Source organism: Apium graveolens, chromosome 8 (genome assembly GCF_009905375.1).
Source record: "Apium graveolens cultivar Ventura chromosome 8, ASM990537v1, whole genome shotgun sequence".
NCBI classification, from domain to species: Eukaryota; Viridiplantae; Streptophyta; class Magnoliopsida; order Apiales; family Apiaceae; genus Apium; species Apium graveolens.
The window spans coordinates 99,078,576-99,100,771 of record NC_133654.1 but is presented as its reverse complement, the minus strand read 5'-3'; the positions used below and the strand labels follow the sequence as shown (position 1 = coordinate 99,100,771).

The 22,196-nt window shown below is 34.8% G+C and overlaps 1 protein-coding gene across 1 annotated transcript; it reads right to left on the bottom strand.

Annotated features, from left to right (window-relative positions):
- On the bottom strand, positions 1 to 2,142 carry LOC141679804 (uncharacterized). Its single transcript, XM_074486195.1, has 4 exons — positions 1,684 to 2,142; positions 774 to 1,333; positions 476 to 647; positions 1 to 162 (listed from the first exon to the last, which is right to left on the bottom strand). The coding sequence occupies exons 1-4, from the start codon at positions 2,140 to 2,142 to the stop codon at positions 1 to 3; spliced, it is 1,353 nt and encodes a 450-aa protein (XP_074342296.1).
- Positions 2,143 to 22,196: the final 20,054 nt, after the last annotated feature.

The following is a 22,196-nucleotide window of genomic DNA, read 5'->3' as shown; positions in this document are numbered from 1 at the left end:
TCATAGTATAGGCAGTAACTCGTCTGCACAAGTGTTACTCGAGCGTTCAACACTTTTTTTGAGTCCATCAAGGATGATTTTATTAGCAACTTCCGCTTGTCTGTTTGCTTGTGGGTGTGCAACCGAGGTGAAGGGAAGCTCTATGCTGTTATCGTCTAAACTCTACATTATCAAATTATCGCCCATTGTCCGTGACAAGGATGCGTGGGATACCAAACCGGCATATCACATTCTCCTAGAAGAATTGGGTAATCTGTTTGGTGGTTATCTTGGCTAGCTCCTTAGCTTCAATCCACTTTGTGAAGTAGTCTATGGTTACCACAATGAACTTCCTTTGTCCCGATGCCAAGGGAAATAGACAAAGTATGTCCATTCCCCACATTGCAAATGGGATGAGTGTGTTGATGGATGTAAGCCTCTCTGGGGGTCGTCGTACTATTGGAGCGTGCCTCTAGCATATGTAGCATTTCTTTACATAAGCCTTTACATTGGATAGTATAGTTAGCCAGTAGAACCCCAATCGAGTTATCTTGTGAGTGAGGGACCTGCCCCCCAAGTACTGCCCATAAATCCCTTCATGGGCTTCCTTAAGTGTCTCTTCTGCCTCAAGAGGTCTCAAGAACTTCAAGTATAGAATAACAAAGGACCTTTTATACAAAAGGCCTCCAATAAAAGAATATCTCAATGCTCTCACCGCCAACTTGCGTACCTCCTAGGCATCGTCGGGGAGCCATCCAGTCTCAAGGTGGATTTTGATCGGATCTATCCAATACCTTGCCACACCAAATAGTGCTATCAAATTTATGACATGTATAGTAGGAGTCTTCAGGACCTGAAAGTAGATACTTCTCAGATAGTTTTCGATTTCAGACGAGGCGAACTTAGATAGGGCATCGACCGTAGTATTCTCCTCTCTCGAAACGTGTTCAGCGTACCATTCATCAAACTGAGTCAGTATTCCCTTCAAGACTCTCAGGTACTTGGCCATAGTATCATCCTTGGCCTCAAACTCTCCATTGACTTGAGCAATTACAAGTCTTGAGTCTCCACAGACCTTAAGGTTTTTGGTCCTCACGATTCTAGCGAAGCTTAAGCCGGCTATCAACGCCTCGTATTCTGCTTCATTATTCATAGTTGGGATGTCCAACTTCAAAACATACTCAATCACGAACCCATCGAGGCTCTGCAAGACTAGGCCCGCACCACTATATTTTGTTTTAGACGCTCCGTCAAAATGTAGAACCCAATACTCTTTCAGAGTTGTATCTTTATCTTTCCCTTTCTCTTTCTCTCCTTCTGAGGTTACTATCTCTTGCCCCCGACTTCTTGGTCGCTAAAGGTGCATTCGACCATGAAGTCTGCTAAGGCCTGAGCCTTGATGGTTGTACGAGGCTTTTACTGGATGCCAAATTCTCCTAACTCAATCGCCCATTTGATGAGCCTTCCACTGGCCTTCGGGCTATGAAGGATGTTTTTCAATGGTTGGTCCGTCAGGACTTTGATCTTGTGTGCCTGGAAGTATGGTCTTAACTTCCTTGAGGCCGTGATCAGGGCAAGCGTAAACTTCTCAGTAGTGGAATAGTTCAATTCCGCTCTGTGGAGTACTTTACTCACATAGTAGATAGGCTTCTGGAGTTTCTGTTCTTCATTTATCAGGATTGCACTCACGGCTTATTCAAATACCACAAGGTATAAATAAAGGGTGTCCTCCGGACTAGGTTTGGCCAACAACGGGGCCTCAGTCATGTATTTCATCAGCTGTTCAAAGGCCTCTTGACTCTCATCTATCCACTCAAAAAATTTCACCTTCCTAAAGGTTTTGAAAAAGGGCAGGCATTTGTCTCCAGACTTGGAGATAAACCTCCCTAGAGCTGCGATCCTTCCTGTCAGCTTCTGAATGTCCTTGATGGAGTGTGGCAGCTCCATGTCCAGGATGGATTTGATCTTATCGGGGTTGGCCTCTATTCCCCTCTTCGAGACCATGTGATCCAAAAAAATTTTAGACCCGACACCAAAAGCACACTTGGTGGGGTTTAACAGCATCTTGTGGTGCCTCAGCACTTCGAATGCCTCTCTGAGGTGATTAATATGATCGGCCTTGCTTAGGCTTTTGACTAACATTTCATCAACATAGACCTCCATGGTCTTCCCAATTAGATGGGCAAATATCTTATTTACCAACCTTTGGTAAATAGCTCATACATTCTTAAGTCCAAAGGTCATAACAAGATAATAAAAGACACCAAAGTCAATTACGAAAGATACATTGGAGATGTCATATTTGTGCATTTTGATCTATTTTTAACCGCTGAAACCATCCATGAAACTCAGCATCTCGTGCCCAACGGTAGCATCGATCAGGGTATCAATCCTTGGTAGGGGGTAGCAATCTTTAGTGTTAGTGTTTGTGCCTTAGAGACAACACTATGATATTTTAGTTTAAGACATTTGGATTATTAATCTTTATGTTCTATCGATTATTCCTTTTATAATTTATTAATTCTTAATTTATTGTGATATAAATGTTAGATTAATAAATATCATTGGAATATGATATTTATCTCTAAGCACGTGACTTATAAATGAGATTATGAGAATAATATCAATATTCCTAAAGGTCCATAGTCGTGTATTATTATAGGGGACAATAATAATGCATTAAGACTAGTATGTTTGTTGGCTGATGATCACATCTCATTGATCATAGGTATGGTGATACTCAAAACTCAGGCACATGTATTAGATACATAATGCTGGATTGACCCGATGTGAGATACTACATGTTTATTGTATCATAAGTTATTCTCACAGTGATAATGATGTAATGGTTCTTAGACCTGAAGTCATTATATTTTTATACGAGAATTAATATACTTTGATTCCATTAAAAGTTTTCCTTGCTCGGGTAATGATAAAAGTGGACATTGGGTATATTATGAATCGTATGAGAAATATGAATGATCTAGATGGGATTTAACCCTCCTATTTTAGGAGTGATATTATTGGCCTATTGTGTGAGCTAGACTATGAAATTCATGGTCAGGCTTAAATGTTGATTTGATATGATAGTGTACTCATTGATCAAGAAAACTTGGATTAAACTATGATGAGGATGACACATTACATGCCTCTAGTTTAATCTATAATATTTGGTTGAAGGGATTATATTAAATTGCACATTATCACGGAAGGTTTAATCGAATCACCGATTTAATTATTATTACTTGGGTAGCAATAATGTATTACTAGATGCCGCTCATTATTTATAATTTTAATACGATATATTAAAATATTGCCAACATAATAATAACCTACAGGGTCACACACGAAGAATGCTTGAAGGAGTAATAATTTAAATTATGAATTTAAATTAAATAGGTAATTTGTTTTATTTATGATATTAATTAAGTATGACTTAATTAATTAAATAGAGAAAATAGAGAAATTACTTAAACTAATTCTGAAATAAGTTATTAATTAATTAAATGTGACTTAATTAAATAATAAATTGGGATTTCGGATTAGTATCAATTATAATTAGATTATAATTAGAAAACTCATTCTTCTCTCTATATAAACTCTTTGAGGGCTGATTTATAAAAAAGGATACATGGTTTACAAAACCCTATCCGTTCAAGGAGAAAGAGGAAGAGAGGTAGAGATGGAATTTTCGGATGCTAGTACACATCAATCCTTCAAGAAAAGCATTCGTGTGGATATCGTAGAGCGTAGATCGTGAGAGCGGGATACTTGGTGATTCAACAAGGTTTGGAACTCCATTAATCCTTCATAAATGAACTCTTAAATCTTCTTTAAGGTAAATATTCTTACTACGAATTAAATATCTATTTTTGCATGGATCTTACGTAGGGTTTTGATTTTATTTTTGTTTTAATTTAATTTTACATCATTTCCGTTGCGTTTATGTGCTCGAAACCCTTCAATGGTATCATAGCTACTTGCAAAAGTGTTTAATTCATTGATGTGTTTAACCATTTTTGATATACAAGCATGTACGTGATTTGCCATGTTTTGATGTTGATACAATATGTTTGTATATGTATGGTTTGAATATACGATATTCATGTGAGTTGTATATTCATATGATGATTATATAATCTGTATGTATACTGATATATACATGATTTATGTTTGTTCTTATTATAAGAATCGTATTAGATACGGATTCTGAATCAGATGTTGCAGATTCTCTGAAATCTGGGTCTAGTGTTCGATTCTCGTGAACGAATACCCTATTCGATAGGGAATCGAGCGTCTGAACAAAACAGATAGATAAAGCTATCATCGACTCGTCTGTAAGGCATTTGATGTCGTTTACTGCCTGTAAACAGCGATTTAGTATTTTCATAATTTGATTCTGCTTTTTCAGGCCATATTTTATTTTTATGATTAGATCATGATGGGTATGATATGTCAAGATCACATTATGTGTTCTAACATGTTCTTTTGTATTAATTGAGCATGGTAGATGGTTATGGCTTATGACCTTAGGTTAATGGTTTTTTAAATACGGCTTGCATGTCGTTTGATCTTGTAATTGTAAATCTCGAATGTAACTCGAGTTCTTCTTGTAAGTTCATTAGATTAGTTTTTATATTTCATTCTTGTATTATACATGAAGACATAAATATTTAATATCAAGGAAGGGTAATCTCACATGGAAGTCATCCAAGGAAGTAATACAAGGAAGAGACAACTCAAGAAAAAGGACATGTAATAGTAAGCTTGTATTTATTTTCCTCCTTAGATTGACCTAGATATTTGTCATTAGCTTGATGAAGATCACATAGGATGAAGCCATAACCAACCACGTTTAATTTATTGCACTTTACATATGCAGTATATGCTCATATGACGAATGTATGTTTAGAGAAGTTTTATGATGCATGCTTAATTAGATTAAGGATGGATGTGTTAGATACAACACCCATGCCATGCTTGCTAAACAAGATAATATATGTAGTGATTCAAAATTTTAAAATGAACAAAAAATTATGAGATTCTCGTGTTTATGAAACACGGAATAAAATACTAATCTTCTTTATTTCCGACATGGGACGATTTTGTCAAAAGCGAGTTCATTGAACTTATAAGATTGTGGGTTTTAAGCGAGACCGTTGTCACTCCCTCACAACCTGGAAATCAAACCATTGACGAATATTGATTTGAAGTATTTTATTCTAGCAAAAATTGGGAATCTCTTTATGATGGGATCATGATCGTTTTAAAATTAACAAAATCCTAAAATTAATATTAAGTTGATCAGATGTCTTCCAATGAGTCCAATGCGTTAACCCATAGATCGATAAGGAGTGGGTTCTCCAAAGCGAAGTACTCCCATCTATCATGGGAGATGTGTTGAAGTATATTGATACTTTTTTACTATTGGGTTTGACTTAACTAAGTTACCACAATACGATTATGAACTAGAGGCATAGAGTTTGGCGAGATTTATTAGATAAATATGAACAAATATTGTTCCACCAAGCTATCCAAGAGTTATATAGTTGATATAATTGACAAATATTGTCTATCTAAATAAACATGTTTTAGGAGAAAATCCAAAGTTGACCTAACGCATGGTAGAATATGGATCTTGGCTCACTAGAAAGGATATAAAAGATATTTTTTCCGAATTAATTGTTAGGGCTATTGATTTTATAAAAATAGTGGGAGATATATATTGTGAATATATATGAATAATCACTTGAACATAATTTAATGATCATCTGTAGACTAATTCATTTTATGCATTTTAATATTGTAGATATCAAATGATAAAAAAAACAAATAACTTCTCTATGTAATAGTCCTTGAGAAGGACAAGCTGACATGATATAATTTCATCAACTGACATGAGAACTTGAGGATTGTCCTCAGGTTCAAGGATGTCACTCAAACACCTCCCTTATTTCTTCTAGCTGAGAATGAAACATGTGTTGAACAAAATGCTTACAAGAAGCAAATTGATTATTCAACTGATATTTCATGTCTCATGCTTGTAATTATGAGTGTTGAGCTTTAGAAGCAACAAGAGCATAGTGATGCTTATGATGTGATTGAGCACCTTCAAAGGATGTTTAAACGATAGGCGCAGAAAGATTTGACAATAATAAGACACTATACTTTTGCATTAATGGGAGAATGATATCCGGTTGGACCACATGTTTTAAAGATGATAGGTATGCGTAGCTTGATATTTTGGGTTTCAAGAATGGTCTAGAGACTCAGCTGGATTTGATCAAACAATCTTTGAACAACTTTTATTCTCAGTTTGTTAAGAATAAAAGGAATAAGATAGACAAAACACTCACTGAGTTGTTAGGCATATTTAGAATTGCTTAAAATAACACGGTAAATGCATGAACTACGTCCATATTGATGGTGTACACATGGAATGCAAATGGGAAAGGAAAGTGGATAGGAGAGGTTAAGATTTGATTTTATTCAGTGCCAAACCAAAGTCCAATCCCAAGGGGGATTTTGAAGCCTATTAGTGGTGTTGCTAAAGAAGATAACTGTCACTTCTATGGTAATAATCGGATGATTGGAAGTTAAATTGTCAAGCTTATTTGGAAGATCTAAAGAAGAAGACCAACAATGGTCAAGCTTCAGATATCAGGTTAGAATTTGAGCAAAAGTTATTGCTCTAGTTTGAGGAACTCGATGCCTAATTTTGCTCATAAGGCGAAATTGAGAACTTGGTAAATTGTTATTACGTGCCTTCTTTTAGCGGAAACATATATCAATTTCTTGTCTGGACAAGAAAATATTTCATTTTAATAAATAAAAAATATTTGTTTATTCTATTTCAATGATAAGACTTGTAATATTGCAAAATTAGTTAATAATTTATATGTTCTACGATGACTCAAATCAAACATTACCTCTAGCATTGTTGTTTAGGCCATATTAATGAGAAACGCATTTCTTAGTTACATACAGATGGATACTTGGATAAGTTTGATTTTGGTCATACAAAAGATGCGAACTTTGTCTCATTGGCAAAATGACTAAAGCTTCTTTTACCTGATCAGGTGAAAAGGCCACCGAACAATTAGGCATAATGATGTATATGGTCGAATGCGTATGATGGAAAGGGGTGGCTTATACTACTTCATTACATTTAGTGATGATTTCAGTAGATATGGATATGTGGTTCATATGAAGAACAAATCTGATTCTTTTGAAATGTTCAAAGAATATAAGGCCGAAGTAGAAAAGCAAACAGGGGAAAGTATAAAAGTTTTACGATCAGATCGTGGAGGAGAATACTTGAGCCTCAAATTCAAGAGTTTCTTGAAGTAGTGTGATATTGTATCATAACTTACTCCTTCTAGAACACCACAATGGAATAGAGATTCTGAGTGAAAAATCGTACCTTGTTGGACATGGTGCGATCGATGATGAGTCTAGCAGATCTTTCAATCAGTTTCTGGGGTTATGCTCTAGAAACAACTGCATATACACTTAACCGAGTTTTTGACAAAAGTGGTTCAAAAGGCTTCATATGAGATATGGACTGAGAAACGTCATAACATATCATATATGAAAATTTTGGGGATGTGAAACGTTTGTGAAACATTTAGCCTATGACAAGCTTGGACTAAAATTAGATGTATGCTATTTTGTGGGATACCCAAGTAAGACTAAAGGGTATAGTTTTTATATCCTTCCGAAAAGAAAGTGTTTGTTGCTCGGACCGCGGTATTTCTTATGGGAGAACTACTTTCTAAGAAAACCAGTGGGAGGACAATGGATCTTGACGAAGATCGAGAACCACATGATAATATTAAACCAGAATTAGAACAAGATCAGGATGTACATCAAAATGTTGAAATTAATTGTGATGCCCTCCAAACCCGGGTCAGAAGTTTGGGGTTCACAACACACACACACAAAATATATAAACCTGCTTATGATAATAATAATAATAATAATAATAATAATAATAATAGTAGTAATAATAATAATAATAATAATAATAATAATAATAATATGCAGTGACCCTTCTTACCTCCATCCACGGATCGCAACAGGTTAAAGTATGCACGTAAATCACAACTTACTTATATTACAAATGTTCCAAATCCCAACTAGTTTAACTTACATCTGAATATTAAACATTCTTACAAACTTTCAGACTTAAACTATTACAAAAGTCTTCAACTAGCTTATCCCACTCAACCTGGAATCCTAGATCGCATACTTGTTTGGGGATCCTCGCTACCAACAGGTTCCTTCATAAGTGGAAAAGAACATAAACAGAATCGTACAAATGAGCTAACTAGCTCAGCAAGTCACAGAGACAATACCGAGATTAAACAATGATCAAGTGAAATCATTTAGGTTATCAAGTTTCTTTATAAGCAATGCTTAGAATTGGATATTCAATTTTTATTTTAAAAACAAAGGTTAGGCTGCTGATCAGTCACGCACTAACCCCGAGCAAGGCACACTGCTCTGCTCTATATACCGGATCCAAGGCACACAATGGCCTAACATGACCACCAATCTGGTCTTACCACGAATCTGGTCCATATTTATAAAATATCCAATTCTATAATAATAACAGAATAAATAAAGTAAATAAATAAACAGAATCATAAACAACACTGGTCTTCAAACATAAGGTGGTTTACAATAACCAAGAGGATACAACAAGGTAAGTACAAAGATTTGCTATCGGCCGGTAAAAGAATCAAATAATAGAAGAATCAAGGTCTCGTGGTTATAAGGATTAGTCTTCTGATATACAAGGTATGAAGCTTTGTATGTTAAACAATTTTGGTTCAGTGATCGGTATTTAGTTCGTATGTATTTGTGGAGAAGTATCGTATATCTGTGGTTCGTATCTGGGTATTCAACAATCAATGGTTTACAAAGAATCAGGCTTACGGCTCAAAGATCAATAACTGGAATCAGGGTTTAGGGTTTAACACTTCAAAGCACTTGGAATATATAAAACAAAACATATCTTGAGAAGGTTCAGAACACTTGCCTTATCTCGACTCGCTAACACTTCCCTTGCTCTCGTTCACTGACTCTTATTCACTGACTATTTGTTTTCCCTTTCTACACCTCGCTTCCTCTGCTAAACATCACAAATATCTATCAATACCCTTTCTTACTTTATTTTATTCGTTATAAGCTTCTATCTACCCTTCGTTTCACCCAAATCCGACTTACGGATTGAAAGTTATGATAAAAAAGGTAAATAATACATATATAGGCATATTGTACACCAATCGGATCATATATAGCACATAGCACATAAGATGTTCGATAAAAATACTTTTTCAAAGAAGATTCAGGGTTAAAATGATTTTTCAGATATTTAATACGAATTTTTAAACATTTTTCGGAATTAAAACGGGTCGTTGAATCATTTATAAACAATTAACAGTGTTTGAATACCTGAATCTGACTTTAAAATAATTTTATAATAATTATCGAGTCTTAAAAACAATTTAAAGTAATATTTTAAAACTCGAAACTATTTTTCGGAATTTTTAAATCAAAAGAAATTATTAAATCTAATTAAATAATTAATTAAAATCAATTAATAATTAATTTAATCAATTAATAAATTAGTATTAAAATTAATTTACCAATTAACTAATTAATTATTACCTAAAATTAATTAAATAAATAATTCAGATTTATTTTTGAATCAAAAATATTTTTTGGAATTAAAATAATGATTTTTGGAATCTTTAATAATTAAAAATGAATTTTCGAAATTAAAATAGATATAAAATATGATTTTTAAATAATTTTAAAATAGGAATCCTATTTTTCCAATAATCTGAAACTGCAGGGACTAGACTATATCTTCTTCAAAACTTCCGGGACCAAACTGCAAATTTGTAGTGGTCGCCGTCGTTTTTGCCGGAGGTCGCCGGAGAACACGATTCCGGCCACCTCAGGCCACCAAACTCTCCAGATTTACTCTCCTAGCTACCAGGAACTTGTACATGTAATCAAAACATAAAACCAATCACAGATTTGGCCGGAAAATGATCAAGAAACTCGTCGTCGCCGGCGAGTTTTGTTTTCTTCGATTTGGTCGATCCAAGAATCCTCACATGATTTCAAATACATAAATCGACTGCTGAAATCATTCTAAACACGATGGTATCAACCAAATTCATCAATAACCCCTAGGGAAGAAACCCCCAAATTTTAGTTAAGAACATTCATACGAGTTATAAACCCTAAATTTTAAATTCGAGAATTAAACACAGATTTGGACATGTTATTGAACTCCAAATGACTATTATGAGAAACCAAAATGATCGGAATCAAATTATCTACAACATGCAATCATCAAATCATACAAACAACATCAAAATCAAAAATTCATTATTTACTCCAAAATAATTCAAAAATAAATAAAAATATAGAAAAATTCCGGTTGATTCTGCACTTGTATGGTTTACAGATTCTAAAAGTACTCTTCAATACCTTCAATTTGGTTACTTGAACTCCAAAATCGGATATCGATAATGCCTTGAAATTTGGGTTTGATTATGAAGAACTGTTATCAATATATGGATTTTCTCTGAAAATTATATATTTTACTGTTTGCAAATGATTATCTGTACAAAATAAAATATGGTAAGGGATATTTATATTTACAGAATATTGGTACCCCGTTGGATCATATCAGATATAAAATATAATGTTTATTTGATAAACAGATCCAAATCGCAACCGGTTTTAGGATAATTATCCAAAACAACACATTTTGTAAATATAGACTTGGTATCAGCGCTTTGGTTACACGAATTACGAGAAGATAATATAATAGTTTAATCAAAATATCCCGTTTCTCGAAAATACGGGTTTTATCGATACCGAAACGAATATTATATCGAAATTTTGCGTCGGGACCCGCACAGGGAAAACCGTACTCCGGATCAAAAAAGTCAAAACATGGAAAATGCTCGGAATATTCAAATTAGGTTAGAAAGGAGTTTACCCGAGACAAACGAACAAAGGATTGAAGTCGGTTGGTTCCCGATTATACAAAATAGTTTATAATATTCCAAAAAATAATTTATTAAATCCATAAATCATTTATAAATCATATAACGATATAAAAATTAATAGAAAAATATCACAATTATCTATACTTTATTTTGGACATATAAAAATTAAAATACTTAAATTTTATCACATTTAAATATCCAAACACGGATACCACTTAACAGATAATTCACCAAAAATTCACATAATAATCACATAATAGTTATTTACTAATAAAATAATTACACTATATATCCCGGATATTACATCCTTCCCCCTTAAAAGGATTTTGTCCTCAGAATTTTCTAAAAAAACAAATGAGGGTTCTTTTTTTGCATATCACTTTCTAGCTCCTAGTTTGATTATTCAACCCTTGGGTTTCTCCACAACACTCTTACTAACTTTACAACTTTATTTCTTAACACCTTCTCTCTTTCTTCTAGAATCTCTATCGGACTCTCTACATAAGACAAATCTGCCTGAAGTTCTATCGGCTCGTACTCAATTACATGCCCGGAATCTGGATTATATTTCTTAAGCATCGATATGTGAAAGACATTATGAATGTGCTCCATATGCAGGAAGGTAATGCCAGTTCATATGCTACCTTGCCGACACGCTTCAAGATTTCAAAAGGTCCGACATATCTAGGACTCAGCTTTCCTTTCTTTCCGAATCTAGTCAATCCTTTCCACGGTGACACTTTCAACAATACTAAATCTCCATCTTCAAATTCCATATCCTTTCTTGATTGATCTGCATATCTTCTCTGTCGGTCTTGGGCTACAATTAACCTTTTCTGAATAACTTCAACAACTTCTTTTATTTGTTGCACTAATTCGGGTCCAAGTATCTTGCGTTCTCCTACTTCATCCCAATATATCGACTTTTACGTCCATAAAGAGCTTCGTAGGGTGGCATCCCAATGCTGGCATGGTAACTGTTGTTGTAAGCAAATTTCACTAAGGGTAAATGCTCGTCCCAACTTCCTTTGAAATCAATAGCACAAACACGTAACATGTCCTCAATTGTCTGAATCGTTCTTTCGCTTTGGCCATCGGTCTATGAATGGTAAGCTGTCTTCATATTTAATCTATTTCCCAAACATTCTTAAAAACTTCTCCAAAATCTGGAATTAAATCTTAGATCTCGATTGGATACGATAGAAACAGGAACTCCATGACGAACGACTATCTCTTTCAGATACATGTGAACCAACTTGTCCAATGAAAACCTCTCATTAATAGGCAAAAATGAGCTGATTTAGTAAGTCTGTCCACTATAACCCAAATGGCATCGTGGTTCGCTTTCGTTCTTGGTAATCCGACTATAAAATCCATGGCAATATGTTCTCACTTCCAATATGGAATCTCTAATGGTTGCAATAGTCCACTTGGTCTTTGGTGCTCTGCCTTGACCCTCTGACACGTATAACATTTTCTAACCCATTCAACAATTTCTCTTTTCTTGTCTGGCCACCAATAATTCTCCTTTAAATCTTTGTACATCTTAATACTTCCTGGATGGATAGAATACTTTGAATTGTGAGCTTCTTGTAGAATTTCATTCTTCAACTCTGTCACTGGTGGAATCCAAATTCTGGAAGAGAATATGAGAATACCTTGATCATCCTTTTGAGTGCACAACTCCTCTCCTACCAAATGATTGATGTCCTGATCAATTACTTCTTCTTGACACTTCTTTATCTTCTCTAACAATTCTGGCAGAAAAGTCTTACTATACATCTTTGCTTCATTAGGCTTGCAAACTCTGATCTCCAATTCTAATTTCTAAAATTCCTTGTATAACTCTTCTGGTACTGTCAACACGTTCAATTTCTCCTTTCGGCTTAACGTGTCTGCCACAACATTTGCTTTACCTGGGTGATAGTTAATCGTACAGTTGTACTCCTTGATTAACTCCAACCATCTTCTCTATCTCGTGTTGAACTCCTTTTGCGTGAATATGTATTTCAAACTTTTATGATCCGTATAAATCTCACATTTTTCTCCATATAAATAATATCTCCAAATCTTCAAAGCGAGTACTGTGGCTGCTAATTCCAAGTCATGAGTAGGATACTTCTGCTCATGAGGTTTCAGTTGTCTCGATGCATATGCAATAACTTTATCGTGCTGCATCAAAACACAACCTAATCCCTTATGAGAAGTATCACTATAAATTACAAAATTTCCTTGATCATCTGGAAGTGACAAAGCAGGTGCCGTGATTAATCTTTTCTTCAATTCTTGAAAACTTTCTTCACACTTCTCGTTCTATATAAACTTCTCATTTTTCCTGGTAAGCTTCATCAAAGGTGTCGCAATCTTTGAGAAATCTTGAACAAATCGTCGATAATGTCCCGCTAATCCCAAGAAACTTCTCACTTCTGTTGGTGTTTTTGGCCTTTCCCAATTCGTAATAGCTTCAATCTTTGCTGGGTCCACTTTGATTCCTTCGTTACTGACTCTGTGTCCTAAGAACTGAACTTCCTATAGCTAAAATTAATATTTTAAGAATTTAGCATACAACTTTTTCTTCCTCTAAATTTCCAAAGATATCCCCAAATGCTCTGCATGGTCTTTTGCTGATTTCGAGTAAATCAAAATATTATCTATAAACACAATGACAAACTTGTCCAAATATTCCTTGAAAATTCTGTTCATCAAGTCCATAACGCTGTTGGGCCATTGGTTAATCCAAAAGACATCACAAAGAATTCATAATGACCATACCTTGTCCTGAAAGCTGTCTTCGGTATATCTTCTGGTTTAATCTTCAATTGGTGATATCCGGATCTCAAATCAATCTTAGAAAAATATTTGGCTCCCTTCAACTAGTCAAATAGATCATCGATTCGAGGTAATGGATATTTGTTCTTGATTGTAAGCTTATTGAGCTCCCGATAGTCGATGTATAATCTCATGCTTCCGTCCTTCTTCTTAACAAATAATATCGGCGCACCCCACGGGGATACACTGGGTCTAATCACTCCTTTCTCTAACAACTCTTGCAACTGCTTCGCTAACTTCTTTATTTCAACGGGCACCATTCTGGATGGGGCCTTGGATACTGGTTCCGTTCCAGGTGCTAAGTCGATTGCAAACTCAATTTCTCTATCTGGAGGAAGTCCTGGTAACTCGTCTGGGAACACGGCTAGAAACTCATTAACTACTGGAATATCTTCAAGTTTTGCTGGCTCCTGATTTCTATCGATCACATAAGCAATAAAATGTTCACATCCTTGTCGTAATATCTTCTTAGCTTGAATCATCGTTAGGAACTTCTTTGCTTGCCTCTGACCTTTAAACGTCACCACTTTCTCGTCTGACATCTTCAAAATTACCTTCTTATTATGACAGTCTATCTGAGCATCATGCTTAGATAGCCAGTCCATTCCTAAAATAACGTCAAACTCTCCTAACTTAAACGGTATCAAATCCACACAAAACTTATTGCCAGAAATCTCAATCTCACAGTTCACACAAACTTGATTAACAGATACACGTTCTTGATTTGCTAATTCCACAGTCATAATTTCATTTAACCGTTCGACTGGACAATTTAACTTATTAACAAAATCTTGAGAAATAAACGATCGAGTTACTCTCGAATCTACTAGCACTTTGGCACATAAAAAATTTATAGCAAGCGTACCTGCCATAATATCGATGTCCTGAATAGCGTCCTTCACAGACATGTCAAAAACTCTCACTCTAGGAGGCTCATTCACTACTGGAGTGGATCCCATAATTCTCAGTGCATTACTAACTGGGGTCGGTGTCTTGCAATCCCTTGCTATATGTCCTGGCTTTCCGCACTTGAAACATGTAAATCCGATTGCTGGAACTTTGAATAAAGGATTACGGGTAGGATGGTCCTTATTTACTGGCTCTATGGTTGGCTGAGTATGGAACTCTCTTGAATAGTGCCCTTTCTGGTTACATTTATAACAGACCACATTCAACTTGTTACAAACTCCTCCATGTTACTTTCCGCATACCTGGCAATCTGGTAAAGCTAGCCTTTGTTAGTTTGGCTGGTTCCCAGTGGCTGGATGGTTGCCTTATCCTCCGTCGCCTGCATTTTTCTTTCTAAAATTGAAATTTCACCCTGGCTAAAACTTACCTTTCTTCTGGTTAAAATTTAAAAACTTCCCTGCTTGTGACTGTCCCTCATTTCCTTCAAACTTCCTCTTCTTACTCTCCTTCTCCTTCTATGACATTTCACTCTCCGTCTCTGCAATCACGGCCTTCTGTACAACTCATGCATACGTGTCCAATTCAAATATGGCTACCTTCCCTCTGATCCATGGCTTAAGACCCTGCTGAAACCTCTTAGCTTTCTTCCTATCAGTATCCAAATATGATGGTACAAACCTTGACAATTCTTCAAACTTACTTTCATAGTCCGCTACTGACATATTTCCCTGCTTTAACTCCAGAAACTTCAATTCCATTTGATCCTGAACAAACTGAGGAAAATAATTCTCTAGAAACAACTCCTTGAATCTTTCCCAAGTAATAACATCTGTCCCTTCTAATTTCTTAACAGTCTCCCACCAGTAGGTGGCTTCATTCTTCAGATAGTAACTTGCAAACTCAACCTTCTGATCCTCTCTTACCTTAACCAAAGAAAATGACTTCTCTACCTCCTTCAACGAAACTCTCGCTTCAATTGGATCTAAAGAACCTTTGAATTCTGGTGGATTCACCGCCTAAAAAGTCTTAAAAGTTACCTGAGGATTGGTCTATCTTTGCTGCTGTTGAGTCAGGTTGATTGTTTTGTTGAGCCAAGATTTGGAGAATTTGGGCTACTATTGGGTCAATGGGAGCTGGATTTGCATTATGGTTATTATTGTATTGGTTGTTGTTGTTATTGGTTTCTTCCTTCTGGTTGGTAGAATGGGTATTTCTTCTAGGAGGCATTTTCTATAAAGAATCAAACAACTTATTTAGCCTTTAAATCAAATCCTTTTTTTTGAAAAGTTTTTGTAAAACAAAATTATCTCTTTTTGAAAACATTTGTAATAGTTGAACTAAGTAAATTGCATGCTTCTTTACAGAATGTAAACAGTTAAGGGGATAGGGTACATGATATCACAAGAGTTTATAACTGGCGCAATAAATAAAGTAAGATAAAATATGTGTAGTAATGTAAATGACAATGCTGGAAAAGAAAAGGTACTGATATATATCAAACTTTTAGTAGTACAAGCGTGAAAATGCTTCAGCAAAAATAAAAGGGTACAACAAGCCTACACACTAATTAGCAAGTCTAGTCTATATATACAAGCCAAAAGTCTGCTGATACACACTACACACTAATGTACATATAACAGCTACCACAACAACTTTGTCTCAGCATCTCTGTCATCTAACTCCAGGGAAACTCTGGTCCACCGAGCCTCGCAAGAACCTCTAACACCTCTATGTCCCATCCCATAGGAGCACCTGGGCCTGCATACTCACAAGTAGCTCCATGAAGTCTAGCCTCAAGAACCCTCCGGGTCACATGAATCTCCTCTCGAAGCTCCCTCACACTCTTGTCAACATCTATAGTCCTCACAATGTGTTGTAGCTCCTGAATCTATGCCAACAGGGCCTCTCGCTCCAAAAGAAGAGCATCATACCGATAGTAAGGAACATGGTGTGGGGTTTACTGGAATGATGAACCCGCAATTGAATGCCCAGTAGAATCAGAATCAGTAGGTGGGGGTCCTCGGATAGGTGGCCTCATACCAGGAGGTGGAATAGCTCGCAGTGGTGCAACCGTCATAACAGGAGGTAGTATAGCTAACACTGGAGGAAGAACATGACGTGGATCAGATGATGGTCCTCCGACTGAAGGCCTAGAATGATCAGTTGGTACTGGAATAAAGAAATCTGCCATAGCTGCTATCTGAAAATCACATCGCAAGATAAGAATCTCGAACCAGAACATGAATCATACTGACACATATTATACAGTCGCACTCAACCTCTCAATGTTCTATCTTTCTATTCCTTACTTCTAATCCTAACCCTCTACCCATTCCCGACAATCTAGGCTTGTGTCAGTAACTTATAACCTGTAGCTCTGATACCAAACCTGTGACGCCCTCCAAACCCGGGTCAGAAGTTTGGGGTTCACAACACACACGCACAAAATATATAAACCTGCTTATGACAATAATAATAATAACAATAATAATAATAATAATAAAATATACAATGACCCTTCTTACCTCCATCCACGGATCGCAACAGGTTAAAGTATGCACACAAGCCACAACTTACTTATATTACAAACGTTCCAAATCTCAACTAGTTAAACTTATATCTGAATATTAAACATTCTTACAAACTTTTTAAGCTTAAACTATTACAAAAGTCTTCAGCTAGCTTATCCCGCTCAACCTGGAATCCTAGCTCGCATACTTGATATGGGATCCTCGCTACCAACATGTTCCTTCTTAACTGGAAAAGAACATAAACAGAATCGCACGAATGAGCTAACTAGCTCTGCAAGTCACAGTGACAATACTGAGATTAAACAATGATCAAGTGAAATGATTTAGGTTATCAAGTTTCTTTATAAGCAATAATTAGAACTGAATATTCAATTTTTATTTTAAAAAAAAAGGTTAGGTTGCTGATCACTCACGTACTAAACCCCAGCAATGCACACAACTCTGCTCTATATACTGGATCTAAGGCACATATTGGCCTAACATGACCACAAATCTGGTCCGACCACGAATCTGGTCCATATTTATAAAACAATCCAATTCTATAACAATAACAGAATAAACAAAGTAAATCAATAAACAGAATCATAAACAACACTGGTCTTCAAACATAAGGTGGTTTGCAATCACCAAGAGGATACAACAAGGTAAGTACAAAGATTGGCTATCAGCAGGTAAAAGAATTAAATAATAGAAGAATCAATGTCTCATGATTATAAGGATTAGTCTTTTGATATACAAGGTATGAAGGTTTGTATGTTAAACATATCTGGTTCAGTGATCGGTACTTAGTTTGTATGTATTTGTGGAGAAGTATCGTATATCTATGGTTCGTATCTGGGTATTCAACAATCAATGGTTTACAAAGAATCAGGCTTACGGCTCAAAGATCAATAACTTGAATCAGGGTTTAGGTTTTAAAACTTCAAAGCACTTGCAAAATAAAACAGAACATATCTTGAGAAGGTTCAGAACAATTGCCTTATCTCGACTCGCTAACACTTTATTTGCTCTCATTCACTGACTCTTATTCACTGACTATTTGCTTCCCCTTTCTACGTCTCGCTTCCTCTGTTAGATATCACAAGTATCTATCAATTCTCTTTCTTACTTTATTCTATTCGTTATAAACTTCTATCTACCCTTCGTTTCACCCAAATCCAACTTACGAATTGAAAGTTATGATAAAAATAGTTAAATAATACACATATAGGCATATCGTACAACAATCGCATCACATATAGCACATAAAACATAAGATATTCGATAAAAAAAATACTTTTTCAAAGAAGATTCGGGGTTAAAATGTTTTTCAGATATTTAATACGAATTTTAAATATTTTTCAGAATTAAAACGGGTCGTTGAATCATTTATAAACAATTAACAGGGTTCGAATACCTGAATCTGACTTTAAAATCATTTCATAATAATTATCGAGCCTTGAAAACAATTTAAAGTAATATTTTAAAACTCGAAACTATTTTTTGGAATTTTTAAATCAAAAGAAATTATTAAATCTAATTAAATAATCAACTAAAATCAATTAATAATTAATTTAATCAATTAATATTCAAATTAATTGAACAATTAACTAATTAATTATTAACTAAAATTAATTAATTAAATAATTCCGATTTATTTTTGAATCAAAAATAATTTTTGGAATTAAAATAATGATTTTTGGAATATTTAATAATTAAAAACAAATTTTTGAAATTAAAGTATATACAAAATATGATTTTTGAATAATTTTAAAACAGGAATCCTATTTTTGCAATAATCTGAAACTACAGGGACTAGACTATATCTTCTTCAAAACTTCGGGGACCAAACTGCAAATTTGTAGTGGTCGCCGTCGTTTTTGCCGGAGGTTGCCGAAGAACACGATTCCGGCCACCTTAGGTCACCAAACTCTCTACTTACTCTCCTAGCTACCAGGAACTTGTACATTTAATCAAAATACAAAACCAATCACAGATTTGGCCGGAAAATGATCAAGAAACTCGACGTCTCCGGCGAGTTTTATTTTCTTCGATTTGGTCGATCCAAGAATCCTCACATGATTTCAAATACATAAATCGACTCCTGGAATCATTCTAAACACGATGGTATCAACCAAATTCATCAATAACCCCTAGGGAAGAAACCCCCAAATTTCAATTAAGAACATTCATACGAGTTATAAACCCTAATTTTTAAATTCGAGAATTAAACACAGATTTTGACATGTTATTGAACTCTAAATGACTATTATGACATACCAAAATGATCAGAATCAAATTGTCTACAACATGCAATCATCAAATCATACAAATAACATCAAAATCAAAAATTCATAATTTACTCCAAAATAATTCCAAAATAAACAAAAATATAGAAAAATACCGGTTGATTATGCACTTGTATGGTTTATAGATTCTGAAAGTACTCTTCAATACCTTCAATTTGGTTACTTGAACTCCAAAATCGGATATCGATAACGTCTTGAAATTTGGGTTTGATTATGAAGAACTATTATGAATATATGGATTTTCTCTGAAAATTATATATTTTACTGTTTGCAAATGATTATCTGTACAAAATATAATACGGTAAGGTCTATTTATTTTTACAGAATATTGGTACCCCGTTGGATCATATCAGATATAAAATATAATGTTTATTTGATAAACAGATCCAAATCGGTACTGGTTTTAAGATAATTATCCAAAACTACACATTTTATAAATACAGACTTGGTATCAGCGCTTTGGTTACATGAATTACGAGAAGATAATATAATAGTTTAATCAAAATATCTCATTTCTCGAAAGTACGGGTTTCATCGATTTACCGAAACAAATATTATTTTGAAAATTTTGCGCCGGGATCCGCACAGGGAAAACCGTACTCCGTATCGAAAAAGTCAAAACATGGAAAATGCTCGGAATATTCCAATTAGGTTGTAAAGGAGATTTCCCGAGACTTCCGGGTTGTAAAAACGTACAAACGACTGAAGTCGGTTGCTTCCCGATTATACAAAATAATTTATAATACTCGGAAAAATAATTTATTAAATCCATAAATCATTTATAAAATCATATAACAACACAAAAATTAATAGAAAAATATCAAAGTTATCTATACTATTTTTGGACATATAAAAATTAAAATACTCAAATTTTATCGTATTTAAATATCCAAACACAAATACCACTTAACAGACAATACACCAAAAAATCACATAATAATCACATAATAGTTATTTATTGATAAAAATAATTACACGATATATCCCGGATATTAGAGTAATCATGTTCAGGAAACACATGTTGTTTGTAGATCTAGTAGGATTCACCATGAACCCGAGAGAAATTATGGATTTCTCTTGACTCAAGTTGGTGATGTGATGCTTATGTATAATGATGAGCCTCTCACATTCCAAAATGCTATGAATAGTCCAGACTCCAAGAGATGGATGGAGGCCATGAAATCCGAGATGGAATCTATGTATCAAAATATGTATAGTATTGACTTTAGTTGATCTACCCGGAGGGGTAAAACCTATAGGGTGCAAGTGGGTTTTCAAGAAGAAAACCGACATGGATGTTAAAGTACAGACCTAAAAAGCACGACTAGTGGAAAAAGGTTTAAAACAAATTCATGGTATAGACTTTGATGAGATTTTTCACCAATTACTGTGGTCAAGTCCATCCGGAGTTTTCTAGCAATAGATGCTTACTTTGACTATGAGATTTGGCAAATGGATGTCAAAATCGCTTTCTTATATGGGAGCCTTGAAGAGGATGTATATATGATACAACCTGAGGGTTTTGTCGATCCAAAGTTTGCTAAGATGGTCTATAAGTTGATTCTATATTTTTATAAATTGAAGCAAGCCTCAAGGGGATGGATATTCGTTCTGAAAAAATAGTCAAAGAGTTTGGCTTTATTCAAAACGAAGATAAACCATGTGTAAGAATGTTAGTGGGAGCCATGTGACATTCCTAGTCTTATATGTAGATTACATATAACAAATAGAGAATGACATACCTTCTCTACAGGCTGTTAAGACTTGGTTGAGAAATACTTTCTCGATGAAAGACTTAGGCGATGCTACCTATATATTAGGGATCAAGATTTATAGAGATAGATTGAAGAGATTAATCGACCTAGTCATAGTACATACATTGATAAAGTATTGCATCATTTTAGGATGCAGGAGACAAAGAAAGGATATGTTTCGATGTCTCATGGGATAGTGATCTTAAAAGATAATTGCCCCCTAAATCATTAGATGATAAGGGCCATTTAAGAAAGTTCCATATGCTTCAACAATTGGATCTATAATGTGTACAATGATAAGTATTTATTTTGATGTTTGGTATGTTTTGAGCATGACGAGCAGATACCAGTCTAATCCAGGTGAGGGTCACTAGATAATTTTCAAGAATATTCTTAAGTACTTAAAGAGGACTAAATATTTATTTTTGGTGTATGGAGAAGATAGGGAACTAGTTGTAAAGGGTTATACTGATGCTAGTTTCTGAACCTAATTTTTGGACATACAATGATGATTATGTGTTTATGTATGTTTTGTGTTTTGTCTAAATATAAGTGATGTTAACTGGAATAGTTCACAGCAAGAACATTGATGATCCTATAATGGAAACCGAATATATTGATGCTTTCGAAACAGCCAAGGAGACTATTTAGGCATGTCTTTAGGCGATATCACCTTATTAATGAGATTAATGATCAAGGAGATATAAATTTAAAGTGCATAGTAATGGCAATGTTGCAGACCCACTGACTAAGGTTTTGTCGCAACAGAAGCATGATGTTCATACTAGTTCCATGAGTATTAGATACATGGGTGATTGGCTCTAGTGCAAGTGGGAGATTGTTAGTGTTTGTGCTCTAGAGACAATACTA